Below are 14605 nucleotides of genomic sequence, written 5' to 3' on the forward strand. Positions count from 1 at the left end.
AATTTAATATAGTTTACTACTGTACCTGAAATGTTTTTTGTTAAATCTCAGTTCTTGACATATTTAAGAAAAGCTTTAAAAATAATAACTGCCTTTACTCCCCATCTGCCGACCCCCACACTCCATCCCCCTTCACAACTGTGCCAAGTCCCAAAATATATCTCTCTCTCTCTCACAAAAACACACACAAAAGCAAACAAACAAACAAACAAAAACAAACAAACAAACAAACAAACAAACAAACAAACAAACAAACACACACACACACACACACACACACACACACACACACACACACACACACACACACACACACACACACACACACACACACACACACACACACACACACACACACACACACACACACACACACACACACACACACACACACACACACACACACATATATATATATATATATATATATATATATATATATATATATATATATATATATATTAAAATTAACTAGCTAAGATAAGTAGTACCCTTTATACTTTTTCAATACATTTAACCCCATCATTTTAATCTTCGCACCTAAGGATAAGACTGAAAAACTTTCTGAAATGTCCTGAAGTATAGATAGTAAGTACGACACTTTAAACAATAAAACTTACGGTTGATTTTTTGGTAAGATTGAGGTACAATAGAATTTGTTGTGTTACGCTAACGTTGAGAAGTATATAAAAAGCCTAGCCATGTCATAAGATACGGAGAAATTTGTTTCTCTAAGGTAATAGTGTAATAAAGTAATACTGTCGAATTTAAAATGTTAGCTATACTATTTACACTTTCAATGAAAGCTGTACGGTAATATTCATATCTAGGACAATAGAAACATTTATTACATTTTAAATATGGCAGTGTTTTGTGATTTATAATTCATCTAAGCTGTAACACATAGATAGTAGTATTACACATTCTTCTGTTCTGGCTTTCGGGTATATTGCATGCTACAACACATTATAAAATCGAGATTTTTTTTTTTACAACTACATGCTAATAGGACCCTATAACGTCTGTTCTTGCACACTAGGCAAAGTATTTAATTCTTGTTTTTCGTCACACTTTTCTTCCAGGTGATTTTGATGAGCAGTTGCATATGGATCTGGTCCTATCAAACTTAACACAACAGGTAAAAACACTAATCCATGGTAAAGCCCAAATAACACAACTAGGAAGAAGATCTGGAAAATAAATAAAGATAAAAGAAGACAACTATGAAAAATCCGTTTCGGCAACTACACCACATTACAAATATTCAATTGAAATATTCATTTATCAGCACGTTTGGCATTCACATACACTGAATCTAAAGTTTTATATATTTATTTATACTATTAATATTAGCATTGAATAAGATTGTACAGCTCGCTCAAAATATCTTCCTTGTAATACTTTATGAATTAATCTGTCAGTTACAATAACATATTATCTAAGGTAAATGAAAATACAAATTACAATAAGTTGTCTCATACGGGGCTACCTATCACAAAAATATTATTAGAAAAGAACTCTAGGAAGTTTATATAGGGTGTTTCTAAACAACGCTGACAGTTTGGGAGGTGATTTCTGACTTGAAGATAAAGCAGAAAATATAGACTTACATGGATGTAGAAAAGGCTTCCTTTCCACGCTATAACTAGCCGAAAACCCGGTAAAATGCAAAAACGCACGTAACTGGAGAACAAAACGTCCGATCGAAGTCGGGTAAAAGAAAATGTCCATTATTTTTAGCTCTAGATTCCATTAATGCACAAATGGATGTGGTGCAATGTCGGCGCAAGGGTGACCCCAAAGAAACTGGAGAACTCCTGAGGTATTTTATCAAAAGTTAAACAAGGAAAATAAAAACAACCAAACACAATATTTCCATGAGTAGAAATCGTAGTACGTTGTCCAAGTTCGAAGAACACTGTTAGAATTCAAACGAAGGTGAGTTACACATGTTTGTTTCATCTACTTTGTCTCAGTATAGAATAAATTTCTGGGGGAAGAAATGAAATGAAACTAAGTCTTTAACGTTTCATTGTTATCCTTTTTAGGCTAATCGAGATGGATGAATAATTAAAGCTAATTATTACGAAAGAATTTGTGGGATGAGTGTATGAGAAAAAAAAAAAAAAAACGGGAAAACCTCGAGAAAACTTGTAGCCATGATGTTGCCTACCACAAATTTTCATGGTCTAAGATCGAACCAAGGATCCCTCAGAAGTGAGAGCTCTTATAATTGAGCAAACGTGCCCCTACTTCGGAGGAAGAACTATATTTCCGATAGATGTATCAGTCGAATAAATACTATGTGTGATAAACCAATGTGTAAAACGTCCAGACGCTCAAAACGTGTAATAGGTAAAGTTTTCTTCGCCCAGAAATGGATGAGTACGTTATTCTAGGTCAGATATTCTCTGAATTGATGGGTCGCGACCTTCCAGGGGTCTCGGACAGATTGTCGGTGGGTTACCGTCAAGATATTTTTTAATAGATTTAATTATTGCTATTGTTTGTAAGGAGGATGGGGTTGTATGGGGCAAGCAAAAAGAGGTTATAGTGCTTAAAAGGCTGAGAACTACTCTTCTAGATTAATTATAAGATAATGCAAGTTGCATAAATATTGTATAAAGACATCATATAGCTTCGGCTAATGAGTCTTAAACATTATTAATCATAAGGTAACAAAGTGATTCAGGCAGCACTTTATTATTGGATGGACAAGCAAATAGAATCTACGATGTCGAAATAAAGGAGTTCATAGCAAATAGCAAAAACTGTTGTAGTGGCTGGGGATTGCGTCCAGATATAGCATAAAGCCTGTCTCAGGGACTGAAGTAAGGCTGCGATTCACGATCTAAAATTCACGACCTTACTTAACGATCGTGTAAGAAGTACTTGCCCCTAGTTCAGGTTGAAATTTTCTGCTGTCCTTATTTGGATCCTGACTTGGAAGAAATAGAAGCAGTTTCTATTTTCATCTGGACTTGCATACAACTACCAATCAGAAAAGAGTAGCGCCTGACGACATTCAACTTTATTTCTCGCTGGAATTTCAAAACAATGTTGCCTGGACAGGAGAAGCACAAATAGTATTAATAGAGTCATACGAAAAATATGACTTTTTGTAGCACGATTTATATTATTTAAAAAATGCAAGAATAAAGACCTTAGAGGAGGTATGCAGTGAAGCTATCCGCCCGAACACTACAGCTGTGAACAAATGTAATTACATCTTTTAAAAGAATAAAAATAGGTGATTATTGTGCAATTTGCATACCAAAAAAATGTAACATGTTAAAAAAAGCGTGCAGGTTTACTTTTGGCGCACCACTCGAAATAATTGTTCAAAAATTAGAAATATTTCACTAATTGCCTTCTCATTGTTTTCTAACTGATTTATGCTGGGCGACATGAAAATATCCACATGGCAAAGTTACAATTCAAGGGGGTATCATAAGCAATTGTTGAAAAATTATAATTCTTTTACGATTTGCGTATAAATACAGCGTTCGGATGCATGCATAAAAACTACAGCCCAAAAAGCACAAAACAACCTGCGCTAGGTCGCCACTATAAAGCACAAATGCTATCTAACCGAGTCATGGCAGAGCGAAGCTGTAGGGCCCGAGAGTTAGCGAGGTGGTGCGTCTGAAGGGAACAGGCGCGTCAGCGAAGGTGGATATCCGCATAAGCGAGGGTAGTGAAAACGAGTGGGTTTTGACAATGATGCAAGTTTCAATAGCATTTGTCATGGTTTCATGCTAGTAGCGTTCCACTTATAAACAAAATACAAATTTCGTGAACTGTGCAGAAATTCATCGCCGGTGCAAAATAGTTTCTATACAGGCATCTTTCATATCAACTCATTTATTTTATCCGTCCTAAAGCACTTGTAATAATTTTAGACTAGTAATCCTACACACGTAATCATAAAATTCAGATGTGATGCGCCAAAAACAGAAACAATGAGAATAAATTGTCATCAGTGTTATGTGGCTTTTGTGAAATTTTAGGGAACAGTTCTACAATGCTGGCACAATACAAAAATTCCAGGTGTAGTGCATGAGGTGGGTTCCCGGTGGGTATAAGTTTACTTTATGGGCTATGTGGGCATTTTTTGTGGGTACTGACCTGAGAGGATGCACTCAGTACCTATACTAGAAAATTGCTCTTTCTTCTTTATTTTAGCTTTCCGCGCCTGATAACTGCCCTCATTTACATATTTGAACAAGTCATTTGATTTTCAGTTTTACAATCTGGTGGATCCAAGGATCTACAGACCGTTTTTCAGCTGATACAGACTCCCTCATGTCCGTATCTTGCTGCTGAATTTTCGGAGTTACTAATTTCAATAGGGTATGGAACTGAATAATCCATTCTGTAGGTTTTTTTTTTTTTTTTTTTTTTTTTTTTTTTGTACGAACGAGGATTTGTAAGTAGTTCATTATTCACCATTGAAAATACGGTGCTTTCCTGTGTATTATTGCGGCGAAGAATTCACTCCCTGGTCCACTAGCTCCTCTTTACTCTTTCTCTCTCTCTCTCTCTCTCGTTTCTTGGGGGGAGAGGAGGGCGGATTTTGTGTCAGCAACAGAGCAGATATCGCTGCTACGGCTTATTTCATCCTCTTCAGATGAACTCTTATCGTGAAATAGAAAAACAATAATATTTACGATTTGCGTAACACGTTTTTCGTTTGTTTTAATACAACGACCACGAGAGGCTCTGCTGGTAAAACCTACTTAGTTTTAAGGATCGTCTGAGACCCCTACATCTCCTCAGGATAAAAAAAAAAAAAAAAAAAGTATGGAATTTTGAGTTAAGCAACACTGTTAAGTTGTAGCCTGGGTTGAGGCCTCAGTTCAGATCCGTGTGAGACGGGCTTAAGTAAATTCAATGCATATCTGGCGCCCCTCGTATTAACGTATTTCACATTACGACATACAATATTTAGCAGGCATTTAAAGCCAATTCTACAACACCTACATGGTCAACAATAGTGAACTAAGCTGTGTTAACTGCTTCACTGAGTCACAATAAAGATTTCTTAACGTGTAGAGCATTCGTGAAAAGAATTTTAAATTCGAAAGAAATTTACACAGAAACTCACTGAAGAAGTCTTAACTTTACCAGAGCATCATATTGGAACACAAAAGTAGAAGGGCTTCGTGAAGGAAGCGTGTCTATGAAATAATAAGTTTAAGATCTTCGAGCGCAACAGGCAGGAAAAACAACAGACAGGAAACAAATACAACAGAGAAGGAAAAAATGCTGTATAATAGAAAGGTTGGTAGCGCATTAGTTCAGGAATGTAAGCACATCAAGAACAGATACTACAATAAAGAATATGAGGACAGACAAATTAGGAAAAATGGTGGATTGTTCGTACATTGCAAGACATTCTTAACAACTACAAAAAGCTCCAAACTCCCACATACCATACATATTGCAAAATTTTTGTCAACGATATTAGGATTAGGATTAAGAATTAGATTTTTGGACTTTCGGCTCATGTGGCCATGTTAGCCCGTCACATATGAGGATGGTGCCCCTCGGTGAACACACTCCTCGGGGAATTGGTGAGGAAGAAAAAAAGCGTCTTGGGATCATTATGATACGTAACATTCTAGCATTTGCCTAATGTGAATGTGGGAATCTAGGAAAACCTCACTCTGAGTGGCTGGCCTGAAAAAGTTGTTACACTTTTCCAACCAAGTGCCTCGGGAAATAAATATTATACACTCAAAAGATGTGTCCATCGGAGTGACAGTTCTTCCTCCAAGAGTTCATTCTGTACAAAGTGAATCAATTAGATATGTGTCTCACTCCTTATTTCGATTCTAACAGTGTTATTCTAATTTGAATAACGTACTATGATTTTTACTCGTTTAAATTTTGTACCTGGCTGCTGTTTATTTTTGTCTTAAACTTTTGACAAAATACCCCAGGAAAAAATACTTTTAGGACAAAATACTCCAATTTCTTTGAAGCCCCGTTGCGCCACCTCTGCTGCTTATCCAGTTGTACATTAGTGGAATCTAAAACTAAAAATAATGAAAATTCCCTTTGATCCGACATTTCGTTCTCCAGTTATGGCTGTTTTTGATTTTTTTCCTCATAAGTTTTCGGCTGATCAAAGCGCCGAAAGGAGGCATTTGTGCATCTATGATGGTCTATACTTCATGCCTTACCTTGGTGTCAGGTATCACCTCTTGAACGTTTTCGGTGTTGTTTAGAAACACCCTGTACTGACTTACAGAATTTACTAATGATAGGAGGGTGGACACGGTGGGTTATCACCAACATGCCTGGGAAGCACAGTGACATCGGCCAAACACCTCCAACTTCTTTTACCAATCATGACAAAATAAGTCAAGGCCATCATTCTCCGTAAGATTGATTGTGTCTGGGCAAATCAACGTTCAGAATCATATACAGGCAGAAGGTACTAAGAATCCTCGGAGTTATGGACCAGGGTGCAATATAAAACTGATTATAGCTACGTATAATGCAAGATCTCTCGCATCAGAAGCAAGATTCTAGAAGTTCGAAGAAGAGATATAGAAGATCAATTTGGACATTGTCGAATTAGGCGAAGCAAGAAGAAAAGAACTAATCGAATTGAAGAGTAGGTATCTATTCTATTACAATGGAGCAGAACGTGATCATACTGGCGATGCTGGATTCCTTATCAACGAAAAACTGATAAACGATGTTCTGGAGATAGTGGTGTAGCTAGATTTGTTGTCAAACTCTTTCAGAGATACTCACTATAAGTTATTCAAGTGTATGCTTCCACAACAAGCCATTCAAAGGAGGAAGTCGAAGAACTCTGCGAAGAATTTCACGTTTAACAGCAGAAAAAATGCTCACGTAACGATTATCATGTGTGATGCATCTTGGAGTTGTGGCCACGAGACTCACATGGTCTGTGTAAAGGGATTTTGATGAGTATTTTACCCCAGAAGAGTAAACTCTTGAATTGACTTGCCCATCAACATTGTTGGAGATGTTTTAATCTTTGGGAAGCGAAACAACTTGTTTTGCGTAACGAATATTTTAAATTAACTGTTTATAAATTAAAACATTTCCAAGAGAAAGAAAAAAATATATTTGCAAAGGTTTACAATACTACTGAAGGAGGCGGATGAGATGTGAACCATCTTACTTGACTTAATGTGACTTTTATTAGGATCATATTCTTGTTGTCCGCGGGACAGTTTTTTTTTTTTTTTTTTTTTTTTTTTAAACATTTGTTACTCAGCTGAAAGAGAATAGTTAATTGAACACGCAAAATATATTTTACCTTACATGTGCTGCTTCATTGACAACGGAAAAGTTTTCGATTTGGTGAAGACATCGACGGTTGTCTTTGATCTTATTTATTCGAAATCCGTTATATCATGATCATAGTATTAGATAGTCAGGTACTTCGGATGTACATTGCCCCGTCCGTGTCACTCGCATTGTTACGGGGGCCACCACAATTTGGATGTTTGTTATACTATCGCTTCTTTACTTTGAAATACTGAATAACAAATGTGATCTGTAAGTTTTTGATTAACATGTAAGTTTGAAATACGCAATAGCCTGGAGTAATGCTAATTGAATATATATATATAAAAGTAACTTTATGTTGATTGGCAACACAGACTGTCAAACAACGTTCCCCTGCCGATATTTGTATAGTGCAACCTTGCGACACGGCTAACAAACTAGCCAGCTTAGAAACACTTGCGTACATACACACATCCGTAACAACTAACCATATACTCCTAATTTGGCCTCTCTGAGACTTATAGAGGTCGTTCATTTTGTTTCACCACCGTCTGCCCGCTTCAACACACGCCTTCATTCCATCCCGCCTGACGTGGTATGAACGATCACAACCAATCACTAACAAGGCCCAGGCGCTGCACATACACCTTCACCGTTACCACCTCATCATATTACGTGTTGTAAATTCCAGGTGTTTCCGTATTTTGATAACCATATCACATTGAAGGAAGTAAATAAGGGTACTGAGCTTTCAGGGCTGAAAGTTTCTCACCACAGTAGAAATGATTTAAAAAATATATATATATTACACAAAATGTCCGATTGTGTCTCACCATATACCACAATGTATATACCTTAAAGTATGTCGTGAAGACATGAGAATCTGAATCAGCAACCATGATAAACGCAAGGAACGTGCTTACTCCTCCATTCAATACTGCTGGTCCAATATCTTGTACTGTTTTAATTGCTCGTTCGTTTCGACTTCCTACGCAAGTCATAAATGTATGACCAATGTGAGCTGCATAGTCAACGCAAAGTCCAATAGCAAGAACTAAATCAATACAGGAAACTACGTCTATGGTAAGGCCCCAGAAATGCATAGCCCCTCCAACATTAACCTAGAAAACAAAAAATGTAAAAAATACATTTCTAAATATACAGTCTGCTGTTAAAGAAACAACTCAATTAACACACAAAAAGACAAACGGTGGTAATGTAACAGCATCGAATGATATGTTAAACATACGTTATCTTATTTTGGCTTAACTTATTTAGCAGTCAGTACACTCCTTATTACCCAAATACGAATTAATTCGAAGATTTATTTTGTCATTGATTTTGATTAGAGTTACTAGAGTTTAACATTGTTCTTCAACACTGTGGCTATATGTTTGAAATGGAGTCCAAACCACTAACTGCATTTATATTCGAGACAAGTATCAGCAGGGACTGAACCCAGGCCCACGTATGTACATAGCCACTCAGCAATGAATGGGCACATTTATGTTGCTGTGACTTTAATTAGTAACATATTCAAGTATCAACAAATGGGGGGCGCGGTGGCTCAATGGTAGAGCGTTCACCTCCGGTACTTGGGTCCCTGGTTCGATCCCAGCTCGCGCCGTGTGGAATTTGTGGTGGACAAACACCGTGCTCGTGGGTTTTCTCGGGGTTCTCCCGTTTCCTCCCACTTTCTTCATTTCACTCATCTCTCATTATCACCGTCTCCTTTAGCCTAACCGGCATAACCGTGGGACGTAAAACTTAAAGATTTCATTTTTTTCAAGTATCAACAAAGTGCAGATGGTATGGAAAGACTCCTATCAACAATACTTGAACGGAATAATACCATTCAAAGATTTAATACGAATAAATTTTCTCTGAATTCTTTCATAACAGATGGGGCCGCGGTGGCTCAGTGGTAGAGTGTTTAACTCTGGTCCGTGGTTCGATTCCAGCTCGTGCCAAGTGAACTTTGTGGTGGACAGACACCGTGTGCGTGGGTTTTCTCGGAGTTCTCCCGCTTCCCCTCACTTTCTTCATTTCACCATTCCATTCATTTCTCATCATCACCGTCTCCTGGTCGCAGTATTTTTATGAAATCCTGTATAGGATCACACACCCACATGAGTATGCACAAGAATTTTAAAAGTGGAAGGAGTTCGTTCCTTAAATCATTAATTTGGTCTTTAGTACACGACTCGTACTATTGAGAATCATGTAAAATTCTTAAGATCTTGTTCTTTATTAAATTTCATCGTGGTGAACATATTTTCTGGAAAGTACTTCTGAATGTGAACACAGATTAATAGTTTCAACAGTCGCTTAATTTCTTTATCCAGGCTTTTCTTTTTCAATTCTTTCTCTCTCTCCCTCTTTCTTTCTTTCTTTAATGCAATATTGGTTTCACATATACAATGTGAATTTGATTCTGTAATTCCCGGGGTTTCAGCCTTATCTTTACGTACTGTCTTTGTACTAAATTTATTTAAAAATATTAAAGTCCAACTAAGTTTTACTTACGTGGTTTCAGTTGCAGTCATATTTATCCTACTATATGACATTTGAATATCAGAAAACCTGTGCTAAATTTAAATTGCTGGAGTATGCTGGACCCTAACTCGATTTTGTGATCAAATTTTCTGATTCATCCTTGCAGCATTCATTATAAGCAGAACTACACCTTCCGTAAAATTAAGAAATACTATATATGTAAAATTTACCATGAATATTCAAATATTAATTTCTCACATGAAGGAAGAAAATAATAACAGACCTGTAATATCATGAACTTACCCTCTCCTTATAAGCATATGAGGAGGTATCTTGCAAGTTGCTAGCTGATTCAAAAATTATTGAGTAAACAATGAGAAATTATTGAAGGAAATCGTATGAGTTCAGTGTATTTTTTATTTATTTATTTATTTTTTAATTTTTAATTTGTAGCACGAATTTTCACATTACAACTTAAAGATTTTTCTTTTTTGTAAAATCCCTGCTACACAATTATAATTACACAAAATTTACTTACCAACGTTAGTAGTACACAAAGAAGAACGAAGCAGGAAGTTGTCACATTCGCAATTAATAACAAAGTTGTGAGGAACACACATATCACTGCCAGTAGTAAATTTCTGTACAATTCCTCTGCTATAACCTACAAATTAAAATGAAATCTAATTTAACGTACCATCTAATTACCATATAGAATAAAAGAGAATATAGTTAGTTGGATTTGAGTTTAGCGTTGTTTTCAGCAGCGAGACTATATGCGATGCGGACCTACAGCTTAACGTGGTATCCAAACCACATGAGCTCTCGCCGGGAAATGAACCAGGTTCTACTGCGCCTATGAAAGGAGATTATGATAAGCACAAGGGAATAAAAGTGCCATACAAAAAAACCTGTATTTAAACCTCCATAATCCACATTTGGTAACATACTTCAAATGTTATACGATTGTACAATTTCTTTTCAGTTGCTTGAAGATGATATTCGAATGATCATAATGGGCAGAGTACAGTTGGAAATATATACAGGCCGAGAACATGAGGAATATTCATAAACAAAACTAGCCAACGATGTTTGTGGAGTCCATTTCCCGGAGGATCCTTGTGCGAAGAAAGAAAAACTCGAAATTTGTTATTGATATCACTGAATACCCTCTCATGTATTTTCGCAGAAATATGTACATTCTACAGAGACAAGTGATATACGCATAGTTGTAAAAAAAAAAAAAAAAAAAAAAAAAAAAAAAAAAAAAAAATCTTCATTTGATTTATTCTTCTGTCAAAGATTGACCTTTAACTGCTATTTAAACAGTATTTATTACGTTTTTATGATCCACAATGAATTAATTTACAACTTCGATTGTGCGCAACTTAGGAACCGGAAGCTTGCACACAATATTTCATACGCTTATATAGCACGTCAAGGTTTACCATTTGCCAAGTTTGTTCTCGATCAAATCAGTTCGGTGTACGGTATTTTGTTTTCATAAAATTGACTCGAAATCTGACTGCCTATAACTCAGAAACCGAAACCTTGCACAACATAATATTTCACACGCTTATATACCAGGTCAAAGTCTACCACTATGCCAAGCTTCATCTCGATCGGATGAATTCAGTGTATGATTTTGTGTTTCCAAGTATATGAAGCAAATTCTGCCGCTTGTAACTTGGGAACAAAAGCATAATATTTCACGCGCTTATATACAGATCAAGTTCTACCAGTATGCCAAGTTTGATGCCAATCGATAAGTTCGGTGCGTTCTTCTATTTCTTCCCAAAAATATGATTCAAAATTTGACCTCCTATAACACGGAACCAAAATCCTGCAAACAATATTTCACAATCTTATATAGCAGGTCAAGGTCGACTATCATGTCAGCTTGATCCCAATCGGATGAGTTCGGCTGAATTTCAACGATCTATACTGTTCTCAATTTTTAAGGGAAAAATCAAATGGAACACGAAAAAATAATTTCCAGATCATTAAAAATTAGTTTAACTTCATCTCGGTTTATCTATAAAAAAAAAATATTTGATTTTAGCTGTTTTTTTTTTCACATTTTTGTTTGAAAAGAAAAGAAGACAACTGGAAATGCAAGCGTAATCTAATTGCTCACCATGCCTATTTTAACTCAAGTTTTATGCAGGAACTCAACAACTTAAATTTATAACGGGTGTATCAAAAGTCCAGGGCCATATGCTAACTCCATTATGAGTGATGATACGAAGAAATGGAAATAAGAGTAGTTATTGAAAATAGGTAGTTTTCATCCTCAAATGGTGGAAATTTTCAATCACATCAGCTGTTTGGGCTCCACAGTGGTAAGGTATCCTATTTTAAAAGAAAAAAAAATAACGTTTCCAGTTCAGCAAGATGTTCGAATGGAACGTAAGGATACGCAAAAATGATAAGGTGAACGTGCACACTGTTGTGTAAAGAAACCTAGAACACCTCGAATCTGTTTCCTAGCAATACTATATTGTTGATATGGTGAGGGCCCCAAAGGAAGAGCCTCCCGACCTGGCAACATTGCTTTTTCACTTACCATAGGGTGCCTTACCAGTGTGGAGAACAAATTCCATCTAGTGCTAGTGCAACTGGAAAAATTCCATCATTTTAAACTGAAAACCATCTATTTCCTACAACTTTACTCTTATTTCCATTTCTTCGTATCTTCACTCATAACGGAGTTAGTCTATGATCTCGGACATTGATACACTCGGTATAAGACTGTAAAGAATAGTCTACGTTTTAGTTTGTTTAACGCAACTTACCATAAGATCGGAGTCTGTATACGACGTCAAGCGGTCATAGAAAAAAAAAGTATTTTCCTCCATTTCCAGGTGCAATTATTGGCTAACGCAAGGAATGGTTTTGCAGAGAAAATGCTCATTTATAGATTAACGTGTCTCTTCTCACTCACACGGCCTAAACTGTACGTGGACCTGCAACTTAATGTAGGGCAGGGGCGTAAATAAGGGTCCCGCAGACCCCGCGTTGCGGGGGGGCCAAGCCATCAAAGGGACCCCAAATCGTGAAGTGGAACGTAGAGAAAGGGCTCCACTCCACGCTGTCTGTGGGGAGGCCCCCAAGCCTTCAGTTACGCCACTGATGTAGGGTCCCAATCACATCTTTCTTTCTGGAATCGAATCCAGCACACAGAACAAGTGTTATTGCTGTCACGTTTGTATAATTTCGATCATCTTGTTTCACTATTTATAAACTCACAGTAACATTTAAATACACGTAATCATTCACTACATTATTACCAGTGTTGAATGCATAAATCTGAGATTCTCGTCAAATACCTTGGTATCACTTTTTTCTTTCTTGTCTTTTTCCTTTAGAAAAAAAATATTCACGCAAGAATCAAGGCTACAGTAATTTTAATTGAAAAGTAAGAATCCATCTACATTTGTATATTTGTGTTTTTCAATTTGTCGAATTCATAAAACAAAAACCGAGACATTTCCCAACTGTTGAAAGAATTAAATGAAACTGCACTGCTGTTGAATGCTTCCCAATGCAACATATCTGGCATTCTTGGCATCAATAGCCTAATTGTGTGAATCGTTGTCTATGGAATTGTGTGTACTGGCGTTCTTAAAAAAATTTAAACCATCGTTGTACTGTTTGTTCATTTACCACATCCCTACCGAATGCCTAGCATATCTTTCCATTTCACTATTGTTCCCAGTTCAAATTTTGTTAGGAATTCAAATGTTTGACGCCTTGATCTCATTGACGTCTAGGCTTAACTGTACCAACCACAACCAGCAAGCCACGAGAGGAAACACTCACCAACACGTTCCAATCTTATCTTTCTTACCTCAAACTAACAGGCGTAAAAAGTGGATGCAATGCGACCACTTGGAAATTCGACAGAATTTCTCTAGACACCTAATATTATAAACTTTTATTATTATTGTTACTCACCGTTGAACATAAAGGCACTAAACTTTATATATAGAAATATGTACAGAAAGAATTCAAAATATCGTCTTTCACAACATGTGGAGACATTTCGTTGTGTTTTCAATATAATGTAAATAATAACCGTTTACCTAGTTCTTATTACCTAATGAGAGTCAACGTAATACGTTTAGATAACGTGTGTTTGGAAATGGATGTCATAACATGAGAGTGACACTGGAAAATTCTTCGCAACAACTACTTACAATTTAAGGTAACTGTCACATACCCGATAAGGTGCGGTAAACTTAACAAACACAGCACAAGGTGCATGTTGAATCAGGAGCGGATCCAGGACTGACTTCTGGGGAAGGGAGGGTGGTGGGTTGTAATACTGCTACTTAGAGCTACTTTTAAGAGCTTCTAACTCTGGGATGGGTTTTATTTATATATAAAATAAAAGAAAAGTTTCCTCTTCTGGGGGGGATCGCCCCGATCGCCCCCTCTTCCTGGATCCGCCACTGTGTTGAATGATAATCGATAAAGCTATTTGATCTAGCGTCTGCAAATCAATATATTTTATGCTACTCCCAAGTTTTGTGCTTAATTTCTTAAACAGACGTTTAGCAAGAAGGATCAATACTTAAAATATGTGTATAACTATACCGAGTTATGTTGCTTTGCTGTGTGTCATAGACTAATAAAAAAAAAAAAGAAAAAGAAAAAAAACTCTTTATATATTTAAGCAAGGATCGGCACCTTTTACTAAAAGAAGAAAGGCTTACCAAGGAACTAATTCTCTTCAAGTTTCCACGTGCACAGGTTCGCTGCTTCTGGACTTAAGCTATTATAGTTTCGTCACCTACAAAGCACCTTTTATTAAATCTGAGCAACAGTTAAT

At 36.5% G+C, this 14605-nt stretch overlaps 1 protein-coding gene across 1 annotated transcript in view; it reads right to left on the minus strand.

Annotated features, from left to right (window-relative positions):
* Nucleotides 1–453: 453 nt before the first annotated feature.
* LOC145676546 (patched domain-containing protein 3-like) overlaps nucleotides 454–14605 on the minus strand; it is a 90155-nt gene continuing 76003 nt past the window's right edge. The window contains exons 13-15 of the mRNA XM_081747377.1: nucleotides 10310–10435; nucleotides 8130–8396; nucleotides 454–1190 (exon numbers count right to left, since the gene is read on the minus strand). Coding sequence (XP_081603503.1) covers nucleotides 1014–1190; nucleotides 8130–8396; nucleotides 10310–10435 — 570 coding nt within the window. The 3' untranslated portion in view covers nucleotides 454–1013. The remainder of the gene's footprint in view (nucleotides 1191–8129; nucleotides 8397–10309; nucleotides 10436–14605) is intronic.

This window comes from Thermobia domestica, unplaced genomic scaffold, assembly GCF_964235325.1.
Source record: "Thermobia domestica unplaced genomic scaffold, izTheDome1.hap1.1 HAP1_SCAFFOLD_208, whole genome shotgun sequence".
Lineage (NCBI taxonomy): Eukaryota > Metazoa > Arthropoda > Insecta > Zygentoma > Lepismatidae > Thermobia > Thermobia domestica.